Below are 26,064 nucleotides of genomic sequence, written 5' to 3'. Positions count from 1 at the left end.
CACGAGAAAGAGGAAACAAAACAAAACAGAAGAGAAAAAAAGAGCAAATAGTATACTTCCAACCTGCATTCAAACTCCATAGTTCTTTCTCTGGATATGCTTAGCATTTTCCATCATGAGACTTTTGGAGATGTCTGAGATCCTTGCATTGCTGAGAAGGGCTAAATCTATCAACATTAGTCATCACACAATGTGGCTGTTACTGTGTGATGTTCTCCTGGTTCTGCTCACTTCACTCAGCATCAGTCCATACAAGTCTTCCTGAAATTTATTTCATCCAAGGAAAGCCTGTAATTTGAGTGTGTAATACCTCGTATCTAGAAGACGTTCAAACCCCTTGCCCTCCACCAAATCCAACATCCTATAGGTCGATCTGGAAACATAAGGAGAGAATTCAAATCATAGACTCATAGACAGAGCTGGGAGAGGCCTTAGAACACAAAATTTTAGAGGGTGGAAGCAACCTTAGAACATAAAATATCTAGAATAGTCTCGGGAGACCATTTGGTCCACCTCTCTCACTTGAGATCAAGAGAGAAAATGACTTGTCTGAAGTTACATATTGAGTTAGTGAGAGAGGCAGGACGCAGACCCAGGCCTTCTAATCCAAGCCTGATGCTGCTGTCTCCACAAGACCATTGAGTTCATGTTTTAGACCCCAGTCCTGCCCCAATAAGTAGTAGAAAGCACAAGAAGTGGGCTTCATAGTTTCCCCTGGGATTGATAGTGACCACAATCATGTTCCTAGAGAATCCTCTTGCTTCTGGGATCCAGAGTGGCTGCCTTTCTGGAAATGTCATTACAGAAGCCATTTGGCTAGAGAAGACTAGGACCCATTCTCAGAGCCCCTGATAACATTCCACAAGGACCCCTAGTCTTTCCTCACATCCCATCTCCTGGGATTTCATTCTTCCACACTGACTGACACACAAAACCTTCCCTCTCTCTTGGGTGCTTTCTCCTTTCCATCTTGTGTTGCAAGAGGGATTTGCTCTAGGCTGTGACTCATTCCTCTAGAGCCCTTCCTGAGCCCCCAGTCATGCAGTACCCATGTCATGTGGTATCAGTAATATTAAGCATAAGCAGGTTCCGCTTGTGAGCCAGGAATCTATACCACACAGTTCAGAAGTAGAGTGAACGCAGTCCAGCAGCTGCTGGATAGTGCAAATTGTAAATCAACTATTGAAGGTTAAAAAAATTAATCCCTGCTTTTCACGAGCTCATATTCTAATGAATTGAATTCTGATGACAGGAGACCTGGATTCTAGTTCTGGCTTTGTCACTGGCTTGCTGTGTAACCCTGGGCAAGTCAACTTTTCTGGGCCTCAGTTTCCTCAAGTGTCAAATAGCCATAACCCCTGGAATGCTCAACTCCACCCGGGTGCTGTGGATGGTGATCAAAGGAAATGATGCATGAGAAAGTAGAAAGCCCTATGCAAATGAGACGTTGTTATAAAAATAATTACAATGCCCTACATTTCTTACATGCTTTAAGCACTAAAGGCTTAACATAGCCATTTAAAATAGTGAGTTTCTACTCACTGGATGCCTTTAGGCCAAGGTTGGATGACCACTTATCGGGTACAGATGGTACTCCATTTACTCAGTTTCCATGTTTTTGTTCAAGTTGTTTTCTTCACTACAGCATTATGTGGCAGGTAGCATGAATATTATTATACCCATTTTATGATAAAGAAACTGAGTCTCACAAAGAGTAAGTGAATTGTCCATAGTCACACAATAGAGATGTGTCTGAGCTTGTATTCAGCTCTAGGTATTCTGGCTTCAAGTCCAGTGTTCTTTCTGCTATATCATGATTTCCTATTCTTTATTAATTAATAGCTCATACTTATATAGCACTTTATAGTTTACATATACTTTTGTGGGCTGTGATTTTGTTCTGAGCCCTTAGCTCATATATGTATATGATATATATATATATATACTTAAAAATTTGTAAAAGTTATAATTTTTTAAAGAATTCATGAAACAAAAATATTTAAAGTATTCCTCAAAACCATGAAAGGGTTAAATGGCTGAGAGGTTGAGTACTTAGGAGGCTCAGATTGCTTTCCAGCGCCCTGACTCCAAACCCAAACATTTCAATTCATTCATTCATTCAAGGACAGGTACCCACCTAACTAATTCTCAGCCTGTGTTGGGAACTCCAGTCTGGCACCTCTTTTAGAGTGGCTGCGGGGAGAAGGTCAGACATATAGGAGATAAGACAGAAGAAGGGAGAACCAAGACATTCCGCACCCAAAAGCCCCAAACAAGCACATTGTTCTGTGTTGCCTGCCAGCTGGCGAGCTCAGCCACTCCCCTAGAGCAGAAGAGGGTTCTGTCTACTCGGGAGGCCTGTGGTTATTGAGGCATCTAGCCACCAGGTGGTGCATGGGAGAGGACTTTCAGCAAACTCAAAAAAAGAAAAGAAAAGAAAACGAATCCTAGAATGTCAAAGCTTAAAAGACCTTAGCAATCTTCGTTTTACATATGAGAAAACAGAGGCCCAGAGAGGGAAAGGAGCCTACCCAGTGTAACACACCCTGTCTGTGGCAGAGCCAGGACTGCCAACTCCTGATCTCTAGGCAGGGTTTCCTTCCACTCCCTAGGGCTACCTCCCCATTGTTCTTTGTTTCAGTAAACATCCTGTTGTGTCTCACACAGTGCTGGGGAAGAGGAGAAAAAAATGTCTGGATCCATTCTCCTCAGATTCCATCAGAGGACCCAGTTTTGAATCTCAGCTATGCTCTTGCTTGCTGATATTAAGTGTGGGCTAGTCACTTTGCTCTGCGCCTCAGTTTTCCCATCAGTAAAAAGAGGCAATTGGACTAGACAGCCTTGTACGGCCCTTCCTGCCCTCGATCTGTGAGCCCATGATCCCAAATGCCAGATTTTATAAGCAGGGAAATGAAGACAGTCTGTCTTCAGGGTTGCCCCACCCTGCTTTGACCACACTACTTACTGCTCAACAGGGAAAGAAGAGGGTATGGTGTTTTTGCTAAAAGGTTTTTTAACACAAATGCCCCTTAGACAGCCAGCCCTTCTAGGGCATTCATTCAAAATACAGTTCCATTTTTTAAGCATTCATTTTACATATGACCCTTTAAGAACATGTCTGTTATTTTCAATGAGGTTCACTTTTATCCTAAGGAGGTAGGAATCTTAGGAGCATATGATTGATACAATCATAGGCTCATAAGGCTTAGAGCTAGGAGGAAGCTCATAGGATATGTGTGACCCTCTGAAGGCGAACAGGCTCCCAAAATACAACCTCTCCCTTCATTTGTAATAACAGTGAGCCGTAGGCTGTCATCATCACAAAGAGTACCAGCTTCCTCTTCAGCCTTTTGTCCCCAGGATCAATCAATCAATCAACAAGTATTTATTAACCACTTACTATTATGTCAGGCACTGTGCTTGGCAGCCCTTAAGATACAGACAAAAATGGACTGGTTTCTGCTCTCAAGGCACTTAAAGTGACCAGCTCTGATCTTGTGGAGTTCCTGTCCAGTTTCAGCCTTGAGCCAGATATCTATCAACCATTCGCTATTCTCCTTTCTGCCTCAGTTATTCCCATTTGCTCAATGGAGAGAAACCAGTTAGGCCAATATCTCAGAGACATCAGGAGGAGTGCAGGATCAGCTAATGAACAGGACCAGGATATGGATTGAATGGAAGAAATAATAATGTCACAATGCCTTTGTGCTCTGGCCATAAGAATTGAGGATTGAGGGACTTGAGGCAGTTTCTTTAATGTGTGGCTTCAGATACAAGTCTTTCATTCACAGGGAAAGAAAAGGACATTTTGAAACCTGCTCTCTAGCATTCCTTTGTACCTGCTGAGTTTATGGTTCTAATAAACCACACAGAACACTAGGGTTCATAAAATTATTGGTTTTAGAATTAGAAAGGACTTTAGACATCATCTAATCCACCCACAGAGAAGAAAACTGAGACCAGAGAGGGGGAAATGTCTTGCCCAAGATTGTGGAAACTTAATATGCATTGATAAAGAGGGGCAGCAATGGGGCAAAGGGGTAAAATAAAATCATGAAAAAGGGGCTGGATTTGTATTCAGAGGACCTCAGTTCAAATCCTGACCCTGTCACCCACTCCCTGAGTGACCTTGGGCAAAGCATATCTGGGGCATAGTTTCTTCATCTCTACAAATGATGGTGTTAATGTCCCTTCTAGCATTAAATCACTGATTCTATGATGAGAGAAATAACAAAATCAGAATCAGTCATACCCTCTGTCTCCAAATTCTTGCCTCTGTACTATAGTGACCCTCCTCAAACTGAGGCCCACCCCTCTCCCCAGGAAGCCAATCAATCAATTGATAATGATTTAAGGGTCTACTGTGTGCTAAGCCAGCAGGCAGATGGTCTTCCTCTTATCCCCCCCCCCATCCACATTCTTGGCTTCCTCCAAGGGGAGAATAGCACTAGTCCCCTCCAGAGGAGGACATCCTACACAACCCAGAGCTGGCTAGAGAAAGGAAATCTTGCTTTTTCCCTGGCTCAGTCATTCCCCCTCCCCCCACCCCTGGAGCCCGTGTTGCCCCTATATTCCCCACACCTTTCCTGTCACTGATCTAGGCAAATCACAATAAAAGGGAGCCAGGATGCTGAAAATGCAATAATGAAGGGCATGATGCCACGAACAGAACTCTGTACTTAGCACCATAGAGTTAGAGCTAAAAGGAATATTAAAAGATATCTAGCCCCATCCTTTCATTTTATAGAAAAGGAAACGGGTCCAGAAAGGTCAGCTGTCTTTTCTTAGGTTACAGGTAGTAAGAAGCAGGGCTGGGATTTGAACCTGGGTCTTTTGACTCCCAGTCAAACACTCTTTCCCCTGCACCATGATGCCTCTCTTAGATGACTCAGTTTCATGTGGTTAATAATACTTGTACTAACTGTCTCAAAGGGAGGTGGTTGTTTTGTTTTTTTTAAGTACTTCATAAACTTTTAAAACACTCCAGAAATGTGAGCTGTTATTATTATTGTTGGCTGTGTTATTGCTGGTTTCCAGGCTCTTGCCAAAGGCCATTTTCCAAGATCATCAGTTTCCTTAGCAACTACAATTCAGCCTTGCCTTTAACGCACTTGCCTGTAGGCCTGAAGCAGCTGGGACCAATTTTTATCCTTATCACAGTATCATAGCTCTACCACAGGAAGGGACTTAGAGGCCATCTCGTCCAACCCCCTCATTCTACAAATGAGGAAACAGAAGCCCAGAGTGGATAAGGGACTTGTCCAAGGTCACATAAGTAGTAAGAAACAGAGCTAAGATTTGAAGGGAGGTCTCCTAACTCTAAATCCGGCACTGTTTCCACTGTGCCACACTGCCTTCCTAGCATACCCCTTTCATAATTTGAGAATATCTTGTTGCTTCCCCCTCCTCCCAACTACAAGAAGACCCAGAGCAGGACTAGTTTACCCACAACATGGTGGTACCGCTACGTATTGTGGCAAATTACCAAGAAAGCCATCCTGATCCCTAATACCTACCCCACTGGCCCTCCAGGGTACTGAGGTATCCACCATTAGAGATGCATTTTGGGTTAAGGTTTTGTTTCTCCAGGAGTAGGTATTCACTGCATATATTCCTGAGAGAGGTAACAATACCCCCTCCACCTCCATTAGTTAAATGAGTTCATCAGATTACTTGGATGAAGAAAGATGAGAAAATTTCACTTAAGAAGGGGATGGGAAGGGAGCTACCCTCAACTTCAGGAGGGAAGGCTAAAGATCAGAGAAGAAAGCTAAGACTGGAAGATGTGCAATAGGAGTGGAAAGAGCAACTCTGCAATCCCCGTGCACAGCCCCAGACTCCTGAGGCCACTCTCTGACCTTCCTGGACCAGCTTCACTCCTCTCAATGCCCAGAATCCCCTGCTTTAGCAGCAGGGTGGTAGGAGGTAGTTGGATGGTCAACTATCAACGATAATTCAACGTTGCCTTTAATACACTTGCCTGTAGGCCTGAAGCAACCGGGACCAATTTTTATCCTTAGAGTACCATAGTTCTAGAATAGGAAGTACTACCCTGGAGGGCTAGACTTTTCTGGGAAGGAGCAGCAAGGGGTCAGCATCCCATGTCCCTGCCACATGGACTCACCTATAACCACCAAGGAGAGTGTCCTGGTATAGCACAATGGGGCATTGTGGAATGGAAGCACCTGGGGAAAGAAATGAGTCCTGCAGCATCCTGGGTGGGTAGGTAGGTAGATAAGTATCCCCCAAACCCAATTGAGCTTAGGGATTTAATGGAGGGAGTAGCTGGGAACTCAGGCTGATGAGGCATTGCTGCGGGGGTTAGACGTGGTTACAGGGCAAGGAGCCATTTGCCTCTCTCCTATGAAGGCTGAGGAGTTCAGCCTATTTGTACAGAGCTTGTGTCCTACCATGATTTAGTGAAAAGGACACTGGATTTGCAGTGAGAGGACTTGGATTCACATCTACACTATGTTATTTACTTCCCTGTGTGCCCTCAAGTAAATTACTTCACCTCTGCACCTCATGTATAAAATGAGGGCATGGCCTGCATGACTTCAAAGGTCTAAATCCTAGGATACTCTGATCTGGTCCATTTCTTCCTGCCACCATTAATGACTCTTCCTGTTGCCTTGAGCCTGAGCCTTTCCAAAGTTCTGAGGACCCTGGAAATCAAGGCTCCTGAAAGAGAGCTCAGCCAAGTTGTCCTAAAAGAATGCACCTATCCCCAGTGTTTCTAAGGACATTTCTAGTGGAATAACAAAAGTATAACTCTCTACTAGTGAGAAATAAAGACAGCACATGGAGTGTCAAAAGCCATAAAAATGAGTACAAATCTCTTTGTCTAGTTGAATATTGGTGGCTAAGTCTGCATTGCACAAAGCTCTTGTGAGGCTCCACCATACTTGAACATTCATTCATTCAACAGACACTAAGTATCTACTATCAGCATAGCACTGCATTGGATGCTGAGGGAGAAACACAAAGGAACCTCAAGAAATTAGTTAAGAATATTAAAAAAACTGAAATACACATTATCACATGTTTAGTGCCTTAGAACGTAGCACATAAATGTTATGGGAGACCCCAATGGAAGATTAAGCTTAGGACTCTGTCATGAACAGCCATGAGATCGTTGGTCAATCAATCAGTCAACACATATTTATTAAGCACCTACTATATGCCAGACACTGTGCTGGCCATTGGGGTTTCCAAATGAAATAGTCCCTCCTCAAACAGCTATTGGCTGTGCTATTGGCAATGCTGAGGGTCTGATGAACTTGGAGTAGGATACCAGGAGACATTAGCTCAGGCTGGGAGGATCAGTAATGGTTAAAGGAAGGAAAAGTCAAGCCAAGGATGTATGTAAACCAGGCTATCAGAGTAAGGAAGGTCACTCCCACTGTTGGGAGGGAGAGTTAGTTTCTACTGGTCAGAGGCTCTGGTAAGAACCTATAGCCCAAAAACAGCCTGGGACTGTCAGTTCAGCTGAGCTGGTCCTGCACAAAGGTGATGGGGAAATTCTGGATAGTTCCCAGACATACAAGGGAAACTAAGACAAAGAAGTGTCGGTGAGGCAAGGTCAGGAGCTGCCATCTGCTCAGAGAGTTTTCTAAGAGTGTCCTTGTCAGTTTACATGAGCAAGCATGTTCCTTTTATGTTTTGTCTCTTCCCAGCTACCTAGACAGCTTAGATCGAATCGGAGCCGGGGACTACCAGCCCACAGAGCAAGACATCCTCCGAACCAGGGTCAAAACCACCGGCATTGTAGAAACCCACTTCACATTCAAAAACCTCCATTTCAGGTAAGGTCAATGGAAAATATCCAGGGTATCTGGAAAGCGTCTCAAGGCAAGTAGATGGGCGATCCAGATAAACAAGGGCTAACTTCATGACCAAAGGGTCAGTTCAAGCTAGTGTTAAGAGATGTTCCAACTTTACCCTCCTCCTCCTCCTCCTCCATCTCCGCTGCTGCTGTAAGGAAGCACAGGCTCAAGACTGACATTCAAGTCACTTAGTCAGCATGGACCAAACACTGATTGTTTTCTCAGATATATGCTGGGTACTAGGGGGTGGGGGTGGAGGTATAGAAAAGGAGCAGACATGGAGTCTGTGCTCAAGGAGCCTGGGTGTGGAGGTAGGAATTAACACATGGAACAATCAGAGACTATGGGGTCTTGTATGTTAAGGAGTACAAGACATAAAATGAGCATTGATTGAAGGAAGAAAGGAAGGGTAAAAGGTGTTTATCCTAGAGAAGGGAAGATTCAGGAGAGTTATGATATCCGCGGTCGGTATTTTGGAAAGCTATCCTTTGGAAGAGGTATTAAGATTGTTCTGCTTGACCTCATGAGGCAGAAAAGCAACAGCTGAAGAGAGGCAGATTTAGATTTGATGTAAGGAGAAACTTCCTGACAATTAGAGATAGAATGAAGTGGAATAGGCTGTCTGAGGAGGCCGTGGGTTCCCCCTCCCTGAAAGTTGGTCTTTAGGCAGAAGCAAGATGGCAGCTTGTATTTCACCCAGAGTAAATAGCCACGGTGGCTCTTCCAACTTTAAGATTCAGTGTTAGTCCAAGAGCCCGCAAGTATCTTCAGATAAGAGACAAACTGGTTTGGGCTGGAGTGATCATAGGAAGCTTCAGTGTGGTGGGCCATGAGCCAGACCTTGAAGGATGGGTAAGATTTGTATGGGTAGAGAGAAGGAGCAAAAGTGGGCAACACACCAGATGTGGTATCAAATACTGCTGTGGGAACTTTAACTTCCAGGGGAAGAAGACCAGGTCCCTGTGACCAGAGCAGGTGGTTATTTCAGTGGATTGAGCAGAATGGGGGTGGAGGAGAGACAGAGGAAAAATACACATTGTCTGCTCCCTGAGAAAGGGGTGCCTCCACCTGTGCTCGTACAGGCCCAGATATTTTGAGAGGGTCCTAGAGGATCTGGTGTGACCACATCTGGGTAGGAGCAGTCAGGGGAAAGGACCATACATGTTCCACTACCTTCTGGAAAACATCCCCTTGAAAAATCCAGAGCCTAGGAGAGGGGTAGATATAAAGTGCAGGGCTCTCAAGTGTCCTGAATGTTGGTGCCAGCTGACAAAAAGGAGGAAGGGGTTTCTTTGGAAGGTCCTTGCAGAGGGTGTGGGGGTTGCATGTTGGATTTCTCTCAGGATTGAAGGAAGAAACAAAACAGACGTTGCCCCATTTTCCACGAAGCCCTATTCTCCCAGCCTGGATTCTTGAGATCCTGCCAGTTCTGTTCTTTCACTGATTTTAGATGTCCATATTTCTGTACCTTGGGTTGGGAAGGTGGGGCAGGAGGTTGGAAAGTCCATTTGCAGCACTGTGGCTTCTCCAGAGGGGTCCCAGGAGAAGTTGCTGATGTAAGAGGAACAGGGCTCCTTTGATGACCCATGAAAAGCTGTGGTAATTGTCCCAATTCACAAGAACTATTGATGAGGACACATGTGGTGGGCCTGAGGGCCTAACAACTTTGCCCTACAGCCCAGTAATCTGCTTTATGTTCTGAAGGCCTAAAGCCATGAACCAAGGGGATCTTGGCCATACTCCTCAATTAAAGCACCCACTCTCTAAGGAGCCTGATTGCCCTGCCATTGCTGTTAAGACAGGCCCTGTTACCTAGGTCAAATGCGCCCTGCCCACTCTTTGGGCTATGTTTATGGAGAATGTGGTAGAGTCCATAGCTGTCTCTGAGGCCTGGAGACACTTCCTAGTTACCAAAAGAGGCTGGGCCTAACCTGTGACCATGAGCTGAATGAATCCTGATAGTTCCTGGATTCATGAGGGGTGGCCCATGGTGAGATCATTCGGCTAGAGTTACGTGATTTCTGAGCCACTGACCTTCCAGGGCCATTCCCAAAGCTACTATTAGTTAGGGGGTCTGGGAGAGCCTAGAAAGTTGATTTGACATCAGGCTGATTGGTTTGTTCACTCCCAATTTAATTAGATTGCAGATCCCAAGAGTTAAGGGCATGGCTTTCTCTGCATTTGGGGAAATGCTGATCCTGTCTCCCAGAGCAGCCCAGGTTAGCCTCTCTGCTACAGTCAGTATGGATGCTCTGGGGCTATTGAGTCATCTGTAAGCTGCTCCCATCATCATTCCCCAACCTCTCCATTTGTTAACCAGTTTTGAAGAAAAATGTGGTTCCCCTTCCCACCCTCCCCCTGCATTGGGGGTCTACTGCTCCTGCTGTCCCTACAGTACTGAAAAGAAGACCAAGGCGTCAGAAGGCTGAGGTCCTAGACCAATTCTGCCCCTAACTCATGGTGTGACCCTGAGCTTGTGACTCCCCACCCTGGGTCTTAGTTTCTTCATCTATAAAATGAGGGTAATATTGACCCTAACTGCCTCATAGGACTATTTTAAGGGTTGAATGAAGACAAAATAGCTTCAAAAAAGTTAACACCACCATATAAACATAAGGTTTGTCATTCTTATCTTGAAAGGGGGGGCTCCTCTTATCAGGATCTTGAGTGTGATCCAAAGTACTGTACTGTTCTGTACTCCTAAGCGCTTTGAGAATAGCCCTGGAAGGACAGCAGCTCAAAAATCAAGTGAGAGGACACTCACTTCAGAGAAGAAGAGTTTTGACGACAGAAGGTTCTTATGGTTTACCTCCTAGATATATTCCTGCTTTCAGGAGCCATGCCATCGGGGGTGAGGGGAGCCCTCTGAGGTGCAGAGCCCTGCACTGGCCTTCTGGGACACTGGTTGTAAAAAGAAATTCTCAGTCTCCTGTCCCCTTCTCCCATATGCATACATCATTATGGGGGCAGGCATGGGGTGAAAGTTGGTGATGCAGAGAGAGAAAATAACCAAATGCTCCAGCTCCCTGCCTCGGGCATGGAATCATCCCCTCTCCCCGTCTCTCTCTGTCTCTTAGGCTGTTTGATGTTGGGGGGCAGAGATCTGAACGCAAGAAGTGGATTCACTGCTTCGAGGATGTCACAGCAATCATCTTCTGTGTCGCGCTGAGCGGTTATGACCAGGTGCTCCATGAAGACGAAACCACGGTGAGTGCACCTACCCAGGAGGATATTGGCCCTGGGCCTCCTTGGCACTTGGTGGGAGGTTGGATCCTGGCTGGGGGGCAAGTTCTCTGTGGTTCATTTCATAATTTGAACCTGGGACAGGGGAGAAGGAAGAGTCAGTTTCAGTTAGTGTTGAACCCAAAGTGGGTTCGCCTTTGGTTAAAGAACACTGTGGATTTCTGGTTCCTATTTGACAAAGGCCAGTGGTTGTGAATCATCACTTAACAGCCAATGCAGAAAAAGGAGGAAAAAATTACTACACTCAGGAAGATCTGAGATTGCCATTAAAAACTCCTGTGGATTTCTTAAAAGAAGTTAGGCCTAAGGGACAAGCACTTTGCCATTGAATCATGTAGTTGATCAGAAAGAAATTAGTCAAGGCCTAAAAGAAATCAGTCTATAGGCAAATAAGGAAAATAAAATGGAAACTACAGTTCATAACCATGGTAGTCCCCTCTTAGACTTTGCCAGAAAAGCCACTGGTGACTGTAGCCCTTTTTGGAAAAGCCAGGGTCTTCAAAGAGTACTTGATTCTGGATAGTTCTAGACCAATGTATGTGGTACTTATTGAAACTTGATCTTAACTGGCTTAACTGGCTCATGTTCTAGTCAGAAGAAAATTACTTGGTAATCTCTGGTACCAGCTTTAATCTAGAGCAATTGTTTTTAACGTGGAGTCCACAAACTTTTAAAAAAAAGTTTTTGATAATTTTAATTTAATTGGTTTCTTTTATAATCCTATGTATTTTATTTTATGCATAAAAACATTGTTCTGAGAAGGGGTTCACAGGCTTCACCAAACTGCCAAAGGGTCCATGATGTTAAAAAAGTTAAGAACTCCCATGTTTAGAGCAAGAAATATAGTTTCAAGGATGGCAAAGCAGCCTGCCACCAAAATGCTGTGTTAGTCTTCCAGCACTCTTTAGAGTCCTTTCATATAACCATATCCCACCAGAGCACACAGCCTCCCTCCAGCGGAGGCCTGCCTGCTTCAATCAACGTGGCTGCTGTGGCAAGCCAGTGTAGTGTACTGGATTGGCCTTCGAAGCAGGAAGACCTGAGTTCAAGTCCCACCTCTAAAACCTTCTAGCTGTGTGACTCTGGGCAAGTCATGTAGCTTCTCAGTACCTCAGGCAGCTGGCCAAAATGAAAAGTCATAGAGTGACGATCTGCATTGGCAAATAGGAAGTTCCTTACACAAGTGAAAATCACAGGTGCAGTTGAAAAACAGCATTCCTACCCTCACCCCTCAAAATGGCAACTGTACTTAGAGCAGCCAACAAATGGCTGAGTGTTCTAAGAGCATTGTCAGAGATAAAGTGGGAGCTGTGGTGACGTGATTTGTACTTTTATGGGAGGGCGATGGTTGCTTTGTTCGTTTGTCTTCAAAATGAGAAGTGAATGGGCCACTTCTTTTATTGAATCGCTACGTGCTCCCCACCAGTGCTGATGAGGGTCTGATGATGGTGTGGTAGGGAGATAGGGTAGTAGGAGAGAAAGAGCCCTGGACCAAGAGTCAAGAGATCTGAGGTATAATGTTGGTTCTTTCACCTACTCTCTGTGTGACCTTGAACAATTAACAACCTCTCTGTGCCTCATTTTCTTCATTTGTCAAATCAGGATGATATTGGCCCTGTCTAACTCCTTGTTGTAAGGATCAAATAAATAGCAGTGGTCATGAACACTCTTTAAAAATGTAAAAGTACGTTGAGGATATAAAACAGGATTAGTATTATTGTGTGTGTGTATACGTGTGTGTTTGGAGAGGAGACGCTGCTTGGGTAAATTGAAATGGACCAATTTTGGTTGCTGGGTGATCCATTATGCCCAATGCACATATCTAGGGTCAACTTCATTCCTCAGACCTAAACTATCTCTGAAGCTGGGCTTTCAGCACCCATCCTGACCAAGAAAAGGGGCTTTATTCAGATTCTGCTATGATAACCACAGAGCTGGGCACATGGTGGGAGCTTGGGGGTGGGAAGAATCCTAGCTGTTGAAACTCTTTTTGAAATTCATTTGTCCTATGGTTCTATGTTTTCTCCCAATAAGTTTCATAGAAAAGATGCTTGAGCCCACAATAATGTCCTCTGACAGCAGGGGGAGGAAGGAGGGACATCAGAGAATTGGCCTCTGCTTTGTCCAGGTGCATGTGGATTGCTTTTCAGGAAAGTATTGCCTGGACTTCCTGAAAGCCAATCAGTGCTTGCATTGGTGTTTGGTTGTCTTGAATAGTAGAAGGGGACTATGCATCCCTGAGGAATAGATGGGCCAGTCCTTTCATTGAACTGATGCTCACTCCTCATCAACATTAACAAGGGGCCAGCTCTTAAGGGATCATCTCTGGTGAGGTGAGGAGACTATCAGGGTGCAATGGGAAGACTGCTGGACCAGAATTCCATTGATCTATCCTGTCTCTGTCACCAGTTCACTGTGTGAGCTTGACAAGTCATTTAATCTCATATCCCCACATAGTATTTGGTTCCTCACCACCCTTACTGGAATTTGGAACTGTTTCCAGGGTCTGCCTTTGGCATCGTACAACCCTTGTGGTCACCTTTGTGCTTTATACTTTTAGCAGCAGCTGAAGCTGCCTGACTTGCAAGGTCTACACACCATTCTTCTGATGTCCAGTCCCAGAATCCACATATGTCAAAGTGAGGGATAGGCATGGAGACCTTGGACAGTGTAAAGTGGATTGCAGACAGGTGTGCACTATAAGGAGAATGGACAAAGATTGTTTTTATTCCAATGGCATTGTGTTTTTGGAAGCTGAGTGGGCTAAAATGGGCTGAGATGAGCAACTGAGACTTGGAGTGACATAGACAGGGCTAATGGGCCAGGCTGGACTGGGCAAAGATGGGATGGCCTAGGGTCAGGTATAAAGGGCAAGAGGATGGCAACTGGACTGCATTGTAGAATGCTTTTAATTCACTCTGCTGCAATGTCTAACCTACCAAAAAAAGCCTCATGATTGACCAAAGTGAGTTAATAGTCATATTAATATTGGAAAAGGGCTCTTAGTTGTGGAAGTTGCCTGTAGCACAGACATATTTCTAGAACTAAATATGAGGTGTGGGCTGGAAAAAAGGTTCAGAAATCCAAACGAACCTTTAGATATGGCACTGTAGTGGTGACAAGACATCTGGGCAGCACCATGCCATCTGGATTATGCTACAGGTGACCTGGTGCCTTTGGACTAATCCTAGAGGATCCAAGTTCTAAGAGTATCCATCTAGGGTTATCCTCAATGAGGTGTGGAATCCAGAATTTCATTCCAATTCCTAGCATGCTTTGGTAATTGTGGGGCTTCTCTTGGCAATTTTATCTCTTCTCTGCCACTTATAAGCTGATGACAAGGTTCCTGGGCAAACATATTTCTCTCCTAGTTCTGTCTTTTCCTTCCTGTCCTCCCCCTCTCTCTTGCCTTTCTAATATTCTTTCTGCCTCTTCACTCCTAACCAGAGCCCAGGGAGAGACTGAAGGGAGGAGTAGCAGGGATGACTGATTGGTTGATGAAGAGGAACAATCCCAGTTCCTTTATTACCCTCCCCTTTAGACTCTAGGGGGAACCAAAAGGAAAGTCTCTTCCCACATTCCTCCCTTCCCAACAGCCAGCCTCTCCCCACCTTGAAAAATGTCACTTGAAAAACAAAATTGAGCACTCCAGGTGTCAAAAATAAAATGCTATATCCAGAAAAGGGATTTAAGAACTTCGATAGTGTATTAATTAACCTTCTTCCCCCAATGGGCAAATGGAGCCAAGAACCAGCAGCACTAGAAATGTCCAGATTTTTCAAGATGGGCTGGTTTGTTTGGTGCCGTCTCATCAGAGACTAAAAGCCTTGAATTTTGGCTGGCCCAACCTCAGAGGTTTGGGGCCAGGCTAGCTCTTGCACATGCTTCCCTCCTTGCCAGGTTGTGTTCTGACTCATGTCTCCAAGGGTGCTGGAGTCACCTCATTATGAGAAGTCCTTGAATCCTCTCCAGGTCTCATCCTGTACCCTCAGGACCTTCTGTGATGCTAATGCTTTAGGGGACAGCTAGACTCTCAATATACCCCAACCCCAGAGGCTCCCTGCAGGGCTGTTCACCAAATTTAAAGATGAGATTAGAATAGAAGGAAGGGACAGCTAGGTGGCGCAATGGATAGAGCATTGGCCCTGGATTCAGGAGGACCTGAGTTCAAATCCAGCCTCAGATAAATAATACTTACTAGCTGTGTGACCCTGGGCAAGTCACTTAACCCCATTGCCTAGCCAAAAAGAGAGAGAGAGAGAGAAAAAAGGGGATGAGGAAAGGTAGAGTGAGGAAAAAGTTTCAGAGAACTCCTCCCAGCCTCCCCAACCCCCACCATTATGGGCAGCTAGGTAGCACAGCATATAGAGTGCTGGATTTGGAGCCAGGAGGACCTGAGTTCAGATCCCACCTCAGACAGTAGCTGTGTGATCCTGAGCAAATAAATCATTTAACCTCTATCTGCCCATGTGAAAAATGGGGATAATAATAGCACCTACCTTGCAGGATTGTTAGGAGGATCAAATGAGATAATACGTGTAAAGTGTTTTGCAAATCTTCAAATGCTATATAAATAAATGTTAGCTCTTTTAATAATTAGTTGTTATCTATAGTCAGAGAATGGAAGCATTAGCTAGATGCTATGGCTGGGGTGGCAGTAGGGAAGATGAGAAAGAGATAGATATAAAATTGGACATGTGCACATTTTATATATATATACATATATATGCACACACACACACACACACACACACACATATATATATATATACACATACAAATATAGATATATGAAATAAGGTCTGTGCCGTGTGGAGCTTACAGTGTGATAGGGAAGGAAGGATAGACATACATGACCAGCCCCACTAGCTACAGAAAAGCACGTCCACAGTCTGTGGGCTCCAGCCTCAGGCCTCCAGCACAAATTTGACCTTTGACGATTCACTGGGAAGAGAGGGTTGTAAATCCCTCTTTGCTACAAAAAGGAAGAAGAATAAAAGCCTGAGATGTATTCCACCCATTGAAAGTACCCAAGGGCCTCCCACCCCAGCCTGAGGAGCTGCTTCTGCCTAAGATGGGGGCCAGGGACCTGTAAAACAAGATGATTTTTCTGCGTTCACATAATACCCACTATCAAAACACAAACTTCCAGTGGTGTGGGCCCTGGCCCATAGCTGGTACCATCCAGGGACAGAATCCAAACTCCAGTGGGGCACGGCCCCCCACCCTGCCTGCCATCACCCTGGGACTCGGGGGTACCTCTCATCCTTTCCTGGAGAGCACAGCTCTGGCATCAGCCCCTCGATCCAAATGTCTCCAGGTTTCTGCACACCACAGCCTTTCCTCCACTACCTGCTCTTATCTTCCCCAACAAAGACCAAAAGCTGAGCATATTTTGAAAGAGCCACCAAATCTGTCAGGTATGAAGCCCTTCCCCTAAATCAAGCCAACCCCATTAAGAGTTGAAAGCAGCAGAGGTTTGGGATGATGCGGGGTGACTTTGCTGTGAATTCCCTTCTTTCCCCAAGAATCAATCACTTTGCTTTCATTTGTCCTTTTCATCATCCTCTTTCAGTCTCCATCTCCATATTCTATAACCCGAAAGCTACTCTGGCTTCTGTGTATTTAAACCTCAGGACTCATTGGCCAGCAAGTTAATACTCTCCCCCAAACCACAAGCTGATATGGACAGGTTAGCCTACTGACTCCCCGTCCAACCCCACTGATTTTCATGTGTTTTTTTTTCTGTCATTGTTTCTGCCTTTTGTTCCCCTGACTTCCTATTTTTTTTTTTAGTTTGGTTTTGTTCTTTTGGGTTTTTTTTCTCCCCCAACTTTTTCTTGGATCATCATCCAGAGAAACTCATCCTCCCAAGATCCACTGATCATTTCCCCTTTAGTCTTAGTCCAGCCAGGCAAAAAATGAATCACCCACTGGCAGAAGTCACAGCAAGATCATTACCGAGATGTCAGTACCCCCTTGGTGTCTGCTTCCAACTCTGGATTAATTCGAGGATCTCACCGGTCCTCGGTTAATGATAATCCAACTGAATGCGTGCAACCTCCAAACCCTGCTGGCAAAACTGAATGAAAACGTGATAAAAGAAATCTGCATGAGCCATGTTTCCATGTAGACATGTTCAATGGGCAACAGTAGTCCCCTTCCCCTTTACATGCATGATGCATGACCACATATATTTACATATATATGAGCTGGAATCCTTTAGATTATCCAGCCTCCCCTCCCTATCACACCCCTGAAACAGCCCTGCCCCAGCCCTGCTGTCCTTGCCTGTGTGTTGAATGGAGTAGGGACCGCATCCATGTACGTCCGTGTGGACCATTCTGTACCAGTCCTGTCCAGGCTGCACATTGCGTAGCCTCGATCTACTCTCCCTTGGCTTTTCTCATTGTCGGTGGTGATTCAGCTGGCTTGGATCCCTCTGCATGTCGGGTCGCCCTGGGGGGTGGTGCCCTTCCCCTCATGCCCCTCTCTACTCTGTTACAGAATCGCATGCATGAGTCCCTCAAGCTATTCGACAGCATCTGCAACAACAAGTGGTTCACGGACACCTCCATCATCCTCTTCCTGAACAAGAAGGACATCTTTGAAGAGAAAATCAAGACATCGCCACTGACCATCTGCTTTCCTGAATACACAGGTAAGGCAGGGGCTTCCTCAGGGAGCAACGTCAAGTTTATTGTATTGGGGTCAGCTCTCAATTATTTGGACTCATGCAGTTGAACCGCAGATAACCCAAAACAGCAGATAATCCAAAAATCTTGCCTGGATAATATACTATGCTGAGGGTTTGAGTGCAGACTTTTTCCCTAATACCATTTGACCTAGACAAATATTAAAATGGGTAGAGGTTGTCAGCAGCAGGGAAAGCCAGCCACTATTTGTAATCCACTGAATATAATAGCAATGGATCAAGAGATGGCCTTAGGGCCAGGAAGCACGAGGTTCAGGTCCTGCCCCTTTCACACACTGGCTGTGAAATCTTGGGCTAGTCACTTAACATCTATGTAAATATAAATATAAATATATATTTATATATATAAATATATATTTATATATATAAATATAAATTGACCTTCATTGGTAGAAGGAGTTTCCTTATCTGGAAATAACCTGGGGCACCTGGGTGGCACAGTGGATAGAGCTCTGGGACTGGAGTCAAGAAAACCTGAGTTCAAATCTAGCTATAGATACTTATTATCTCTGAGATTCTGGGCAAATCACTTAATCTCTATTTGCCCAATTTCCCCTTCTGAAAAATGGGGATAAAGATGGCACCTACCTTCTAGGGTGGTTGTGAGGATCAAATGACATAATATTTTTGTAAAGCACTTAGCACAGTGCCTGGAACCTATTGGGTACCATATAAATATTTGCTGTTATTATTATCATAGGATAATAGATTTAGAGCCAGAAGGGACCATGAAGTCTCCTTATTCTACTGATGAGGAAACACGTCCAGTGTGATAAAGTGATTCATTCATAGTCAGATGGGTAGTAAGTGACAAAATCAAGATCTGAACTCAGGTCTTTTGACTCCAGAGGCAATGCTTTTCCCACTCTACCAACTCTATCTCAACAGAAAAAAATCACAGGTCCAGTCCCTATTCGAATCCCTTCAGAGAATGGTAAAGTGGAAGAGTTTCTGAATTTGGAAACAGGACCTGTATTTAAGTCCCAACTAAGCCACCTCCTAGCCATGTGACTTTGGGCAAATTGCTTCCCCTGTGGAGGCCTCTGTGTCCTTCCTCTGTACAATGAGAAGGTTGGACTAGATGGACCACCAAGACCCCTTCCAGCTTCAAATGCTCTGGTCCTACAATTTGCATGGGAGTTTTTAGTCACTGACAGTGAGCAATCTTTAAAAACACCAAGGGATCTCAGGCCCCGGGGAAATGAGCACCAGCATCTCAGAGAGCACCAGGTACCCCTGAGGTGGCTCGATGGAGAGAGGGAGAGAGGGGACAACGTAGGGTCCCCTAAGGCAGATGTGCCCAGTGTCTCCACCCTGGGGGCCCCTGCCCTAGCAGAAGTTAATGATGCCTTTGGTGGTCAGAGAGAAAGAAGCCTGTTCCCAAACAGTGACGTCTCATGAGCATATGGTGTTGTGTGGAAAGATGACAAGATGCACATCAAAGCCCCTTCATGCTATTCCAATCTCTCTGTGCACATATGGAGGGGCAACAAAAGGAGAGAGGTGGTTAAAGCTGAGTGAGGTTAGTTAAAATGGCTTCCTGAAGGTGAGTGTTAAGCAGAATTTAAGAGGATATAGAATGATAATTGACAGAATGCTGGATTTGTATTCAGAAGTTCTGGGTTCAAATCCTGCCTCTGCTCATTATGCTCTGTATGACTACGGGCAATGATGTAACCTCTCTGAGCTTTGGTTTCCTGTTCTGCAAAATGAGATTGGATGAACTCCAAGTTCCCTTTCAGCTCCTGCCTATGCAATCTCTGTGCCCTCTGACTATAGCTCAGTGGGGCTCCTGAATCCTTCATTTTGCCTTTCCTGGGCCCTGTCCACCTCCCATCTTCAAGAGGCCTTGAGTTCTCTCTAGAGCCAGAGAAAGCAAATTACATTTACTGAGCAGTGCAGGATCCTGAGGAACCCACACCTCCAGATTTGGAGGAAACCAAGGAAAGAGGGAAGGAGCATAGCAGTGAAATCACCCACAAGATGGACTAAATGGACAGGTCTTAGATTGTATCCCTGTATCTTGAGGATAGAAGGCACCCCACTCTACTTATCCTGAGGCAGGAGAGTATCTCAAATAGAGCAACCCATTGCAACTGGGCCCCATTAAGGCATTGTTGGGCTCCATGGGCCATGTTTGCCATAGGCCTTCTAGAGCCCACTGTCAGTTATGACCATTTTTTATCCACCATTGGCCGCTTATTCCGACTAGATTATCCTAACTCCCTGCTTCTCCTCCTCAGTCTTCGTAATGGGAATGCTACAGTCAGGAGACCACTAAGGACCATCAGCCCGTCAAGCTATTAAGAAGAGGCTTGGGTCAAAGGTTAGGCCTATGGAGAACATGAAACTACTTTCCAGAGTTTTTCTCAGGCCCTGGAGTCTAATGAGCCCTGTCACCCTCACTTCCAGTTCACACATGCAAAGGGGTCATAGGATCATAGATCAAGGGCTGGAGGGGACCTCAAAGGTCATTCAAACACAGACTTAGAATTATGGATTTAGAACTAGAAAGGACTTTAAAGGTCCAACCCCTCATTTTTTAGATGAGATCACTGCAACCCAAAACATTAAATGACTTGGCCAGAGTCACATGGGTAATAAGCATAATCATCAGGATTTGAACTCAAGTCCTCAGAGCCAGTACTCTTCCTCCTGTGCTAGGCTACCTCAGATGGAAGTGCCAGGCCCATGGACTACAGTGACGTGGGCCCATTATGCCACCTTGCAAGGAAGACAGTATTTTGCATGGCTAGTTCTAATGTCACCCAGAGGTGATTTGGTTACCAAGTGAACATTTATGTCTTTAAAAACATACCATTTATTTAAGAGATACAGAAAGGAAGTGTTGCCTGATGGATAGAGAGCCAGCCTTGGAGTCAGCAAGACATGGGTTCAATGCCTGCCTCTGACACATCCTGGCTGTGTGACCCTGGGCAAACCACCTAACCCCTTAGTGCTCTAAGCAATGCTTTAAGACTGTGAGGTAGAGAAAAGACATAACCTTCATTGATAGAGTTTCCTCACTTGGAAATTCCCTGTACCAACGAAATCACCGGTCTAATCCCTTTCCTTATTAAGAGGTACTATTTTTGAAGGCTATTGAACAATGGTATTCTGAACTACAATCTGGTTTTCTAGAGTCTTGGGCTTGATAAAGGAGAAGGGAGGTGTGTCTCCACGTGGTATCTCAAACCCTATTCATTGTGCCAAATGGCAGGGTCCTGCCTCCAGACAGACTTCTTTTCCCACCCCTGGACAGGGCAGATTGTGAGATCCTCAGTACTCAGGCAGCAAGAGCCTCTCTAACTTCTTGTGTCCCTGAATGCTCTGCCCCTTCAGCATTCTCCCTGAAGCAGCATCTACTTAGTTATACCACAGGAATTGGGGCTCTTTCTGAGATATATGGGGTAGGCCCTTCAGCTCAACTACTGTTTCATGGCCTCTATGACCATCAACCCTAATCGCAGCCTATCAGCATATGTGTTAGATATGATGCCTAATGGATCACTGCATATAAAGTGCCCAGACAAAAGGGCCCCTTTTCCAAGGCCAGAGCTGGAGGACTTCGCTCTCCTTGATCAGGCATGAGGGCATGCAGGCAAGAGCATGTCTGATCAATTTTGAGCCAAGTTTAGGGGACAGATGTGGAGGTTGACTTGAGTTCAAATCCTGATAATTAGGCTTATTACCCGTGTGACTCTGGTCAAGTCACTTAATGTTTTGGGCTACGGTGAATTGGCCAGTGCCCAGGAACTCAAAGAAGTAAGCAAGTCCCTCTCCCTCAGGTCAATATTTGCTGCCACCACTACCTGGTGACGTCAGTGGGTTGTTTGACTGCAAAGAAAACAATTTACATTTTCCTTAGAGGCAGCAGGAATAGATATAAAGGTGAATTTAAAACATCCCTGGAAGATGAAGACCAGATTGCAGGGCTGAGCCACAAAGCTCCTACGCCCCAAGGTTATCACCCTTCTTTATACTTCTAAACCTGACCTCCAAGGAAATCCAGCTGTGGCCCCAGCTTCTGGGCTGAATATGCAAACCTTCTCTTCTAGAATTCCACTGAGACAAGGTTGAGGCTAAAAAGCTGATTTATTAAGAAATTACAGAAAGAAGGAAAATAAAACAAAATAAGTCATGAAAGATCAGAGCTACTGTAATATAAAGAGATAGCAAGAATCTTCTGTTTAACCTTGTCTAACCCTGTCTGCAGTCTTATTCTCCACCTTGGTTTCTGCAAACAGCTCCTAGCAAAAAAAAAAAAAAAAAAAAAAAAAAAAGGTGGGCGAGGTGGGGGTGGAGAGTACTGTGCCTGCTTCCAAAAGAAAATCAGTTCTTGGAAAGAAAAGACATCTTGCAGGTTTCAGCTCTGCACCCCTGGGAGGCAAAGAAAAGCTTTCCCTCGGCCACCTCAAGCAGCTGGAATCTAGAAGATTTCAGCTCATAATCCTGCTGCAGACACTTAGCAGCTGTGTAACCTTAGGCAAATCACTTAACCTCTCTCAGCCTCTGTTTTCTCATCTGTAAAATGGGAATAATGATAACAGGGTTATTGTAAGGGCCAAATTAAATAGCATATCTTTATCATGATGATGATGATGATGATGATGATGATGACCTCCAAAACTCCTTCCCCAAAAAGGGTTTCTTCATTCCTAGGGATAGCAGTGTTAGCTTTCAATGAATGAATGATCATTTATTAAGCACTTAACAGTAAGTGCATAAGCACAACGCCTAGCCAATAGTAGGCACTGAATAGTGCTTATTGAATCTCTGGAAGTGGTATGACCAAGGGAGAATCTACTTATTTCTGATACCTATACCTTTCCTAGGAGCATCTAGGTGGGGGCCAGGCCTAGAGTCAGGAAGACTTCTCTTCCCGAGTTCAAATCCGGCCTCAGATACTTACTAGCTATGTGACCCTGGGCAAATCACCTAACCCTGTATGCCTCAGTTTCCTCATCTGTAAAATGAACTGGAGAAGGAAATGGCAAACCACTCTGGTATCTTTGCCAAGAAAACCCCAAATGGAGTCACAAAGAGTCTAAAACAACATAACAAGAATACCTTACCTGAGGTCACATTAGCTTTTTTTGGCTGCCTATTGATTCACATTGAGCTCACGATCTGCTAAAATTCTGAAATATTTTCCAAACTAATTGCTGTCTAAAAATGTCTCCTCCATCTTTTACTTATGAGGTTGATTTTTTTTGAACACTAGGGAAAGATTTGGGATTGGGAGGTGGGGCAAAGGGGAGGGAGTCTCTTCAATTTCCTTTTCAGTGATCAGAGAAGCAATATGGTGAGGACAGAGAGCTGGCCTCAAAATCAGGACAGAAGGCCTGGGCTCAGGTCCCCATCTGACACATATTGGTGTCCTCTAACCTCTAGGTGCCCCAGCTGACTTTCTAACACTCTAAGTTGCAGAGTAGGTGCTGAGCTGCACCTACATTGGTAGAGGAAGTTTCCTCACCTTCAAGTTCCCTTTACCAGTGAAATCATGGCCCTAGTCCCTATCCGTAGGGCAAAGTCTGACACATTTATGTTCATCAGATTTCATCTTATCAGATTCAGTACAATTCAGGCCAATTTGAATCCCAACTCAATTATCCAGCTTATTAGCTATCTCTCCCAGCTTTGTATCATCTGCACATTTAGTCTATGCCTTGATCCCAATGCTAAATACCAAGAGGTCAAGCGCAGATCCTTGGGGCACTCCATTGAAGACCTCCTGCTTCAGGAAATCAAACCACTAACAACTTCTCTGAGGCTCACCATTCAGCCAGTTCCAAATTCATCTACTTTATTCACCATCTTACCCACATCTTTTCCATCCCTTTAATACTCTCCTTTAGAATCCTGCTAGGGATTGAAGGCAAGATCACTGCCCTGTAGCTTGCAGACTCAGATCTCCTCCCTTTTTTTGAAAATTAGAATATTTGTCATTTTCCAGTCCAGCAAGAGCTCTTCAAGGTTCCATGATCTTTCACAGATATCATGAACCCCGGTTCAGCAATCACATCTGCAAGTTCTTTCAGTCCCCAACAGTGGATTTCATCTGGAGCAGGTTATTTGAATTTACCAAAGGCAGCTAGGCACTCTCTTCCTCTTGGGTTCACTTCCCAATTAGCTGTTTTTGTTCTGTCCTTTTTCATCTAAAGGTCATTTTCCTCTATAGAAAAAAAATAAAAACAAAGTGAGAATTCAGCAACTCTGCCTTTCTCTTGTAAGTTATCATCATCCCATACACTGGTCCTATGCCTTCTTTGCTCTTTCTCTTTTCCTCAATGTAGTTTAAAAAAAAAAAACAATTCTAAACAAAACCTATTTGTTGTCCCTAGCTTTCCTTCTCAGCCTCAACCCATTCTGAGCTTTGGCACTCCCGAGACTATTATTCATCTTCTTTTCCACACCCTTGCTTCCATCTTCTTAAAAATTTATATCTTCTTAAAAATCTCAGTTGGTAAGATCCACAGTTGGATAACTTCTAGTTTCTTCCTCATAGAATTGTTTCCCTTTGTGTCATCAGAAATTCCCTCGTGAGATTTTTTTCTATCTTTTCCTGGGCTGACTTCTATAGAATTTCAGCATATAGCTGGTTTTCTCTTACGCTTGAGAGATTTAGGCACATTTATGGTGCTTGATCTGGGTTCCAGAACTGATAGTTATACCTCCGCTTATTACCATTTACCTCTCTTGGTACCCAAAACTGCTTTTTCTCTGTCTAAAACTACTTGCTTCCCCCTGCCCAAACAAAGGGGCTTCCCCCTTTCTTATTTAGCCTCTTGCACTCAGAACCCTGCATCATCTCCCAGAGAAGCAAAAGGCCTAGAAAATCTGCATGATTGATAATCTTCCTGCCAATCAATTTAAATGTGCCAAGGGCCAGATTGAAAAGTGGTGGAACAGGTGACCAACAGTATCAATAGCATTTAATGAACATTTATTAAGTGACTACTGTGTTCATGTCACTGTGTTCACTGCAGGGTGAGATAAAAAAAAAGCATGGGTGTGATAAGTCACTATCCTCACAGAGCTTACAGAAGTAGAAGACACCAACACAAATAACCATAATATACAATCTTGTCACCAATGCATTAGAGAGTTACAAAACAAAGTATTCTGTAATGGTCAGATGCAATAGTCCTTGCTGACTTGAGCAATCAAGGAAGACTTCTCGGATGAAGTTGAATTTGAGTTGGGCTCTTTAAAGAAGGTCTGGAGAAAAGAAAAAGGGAGGACATTCAAGATAACAGCTGATATAGCTAATATATAGCTATATAATTTATGTGGCCCTTACTATATGCCAGGCATTATGCTAAATGCTCTACAAATGTCATTTATTCTCACAACAACCCTGGGAAGTAGATGCTATTATAGTATCCCCATTTTACAGATAAGGAAACTGAGGCAGATAGAAATTAAGTGACTTGCCCAGAGTCACACAGCTAGAAAGTATCTGAGGCTTGATTTGGACACAGGTTTTCCTGTCTCCAAAAAATAGCATGAAAGAAAGAGTTAAGTATTGTTCCTAAGACAAAAATCTATCTACTTTCTCAGGGGTGCAGATTGCATAGAAATGGAATAATGTAAAATGAGTCTAGAAAGCAGGGAGATACTAGATGTTGGAAGGCCTTGAATGACAGACAGAGAAGTTTATATTTTAGTCAGTAGTCTACTTCAAGATGGAATGGGCTGCCTCAGAAGGTGGTAGATTCTGCCTCCCTGGAATTTTCCAGGCAAAGACTGAAGGACCATTCACCTATCACCAGCGTTGAAAAGGGAATTCTTTTTTTTCTGGTATAGGTTAGACTAGGTAGCGCTGAGTTCCCTTCTGAATTCTAAAATTCTGTGATTCTGTGAAGGTTTCAGGGCAGAGAAGGGAATGACATGACCAGATTTACACACAAAGATTAGCCCAACAACATGTGAAGGATGGATTGGAGGGAGGAGAAAGGGGAGAAATGGGAAAGATGTGTTGGGGGACTATTACAATAGTGGGTCATCCCAAAGGCCTATACCAGGCTGGTAGCAATGGGAATAGGGAGACGAGAGCAGACGTAAGAGACATTGCAGAAGTGGGATCAACCTCTCTCACCTCTTGGTATCTTTTCAGGGCTCCGTTTAGGTGCCATCTTCTGCCAAATAAAACCTTTCCTGATCCCCCCAGTTATTAATGCTTCTCCTGCCACACCCTACCAGAATTACTCTGTATTTACTTATCCATGCACATGTTGTATCCACCAGTAGAAGGTAAGCTTTCTGAGGACAAGGATG

At 44.4% G+C, this 26,064-nt stretch overlaps 1 protein-coding gene across 2 annotated transcripts in view; it reads left to right on the top strand.

The window, feature by feature from the left end:
• GNAO1 (G protein subunit alpha o1) overlaps positions 1–26,064 on the top strand; it is a 233,933-nt gene that overhangs the window by 203,904 nt on the left and 3,965 nt on the right. For both annotated transcript variants that reach the window (XM_027869429.1, XM_027869430.1), the window contains 3 exons: positions 7,677–7,805; positions 10,904–11,033; positions 17,577–17,730. In XM_027869429.1, the coding sequence (XP_027725230.1) occupies positions 7,677–7,805; positions 10,904–11,033; positions 17,577–17,730 (413 nt within the window). The remainder of the gene's footprint in view (positions 1–7,676; positions 7,806–10,903; positions 11,034–17,576; positions 17,731–26,064) is intronic.

The sequence above is a fragment of the Vombatus ursinus genome, unplaced genomic scaffold, assembly GCF_900497805.2.
Source record: "Vombatus ursinus unplaced genomic scaffold, bare-nosed wombat genome assembly UNPS02014793.1, whole genome shotgun sequence".
NCBI lineage: Eukaryota > Metazoa > Chordata > Mammalia > Diprotodontia > Vombatidae > Vombatus > Vombatus ursinus.
The sequence above is the reverse complement of the archived record's forward strand: the minus strand, read 5'-3'. Positions and strand labels throughout refer to the sequence as shown.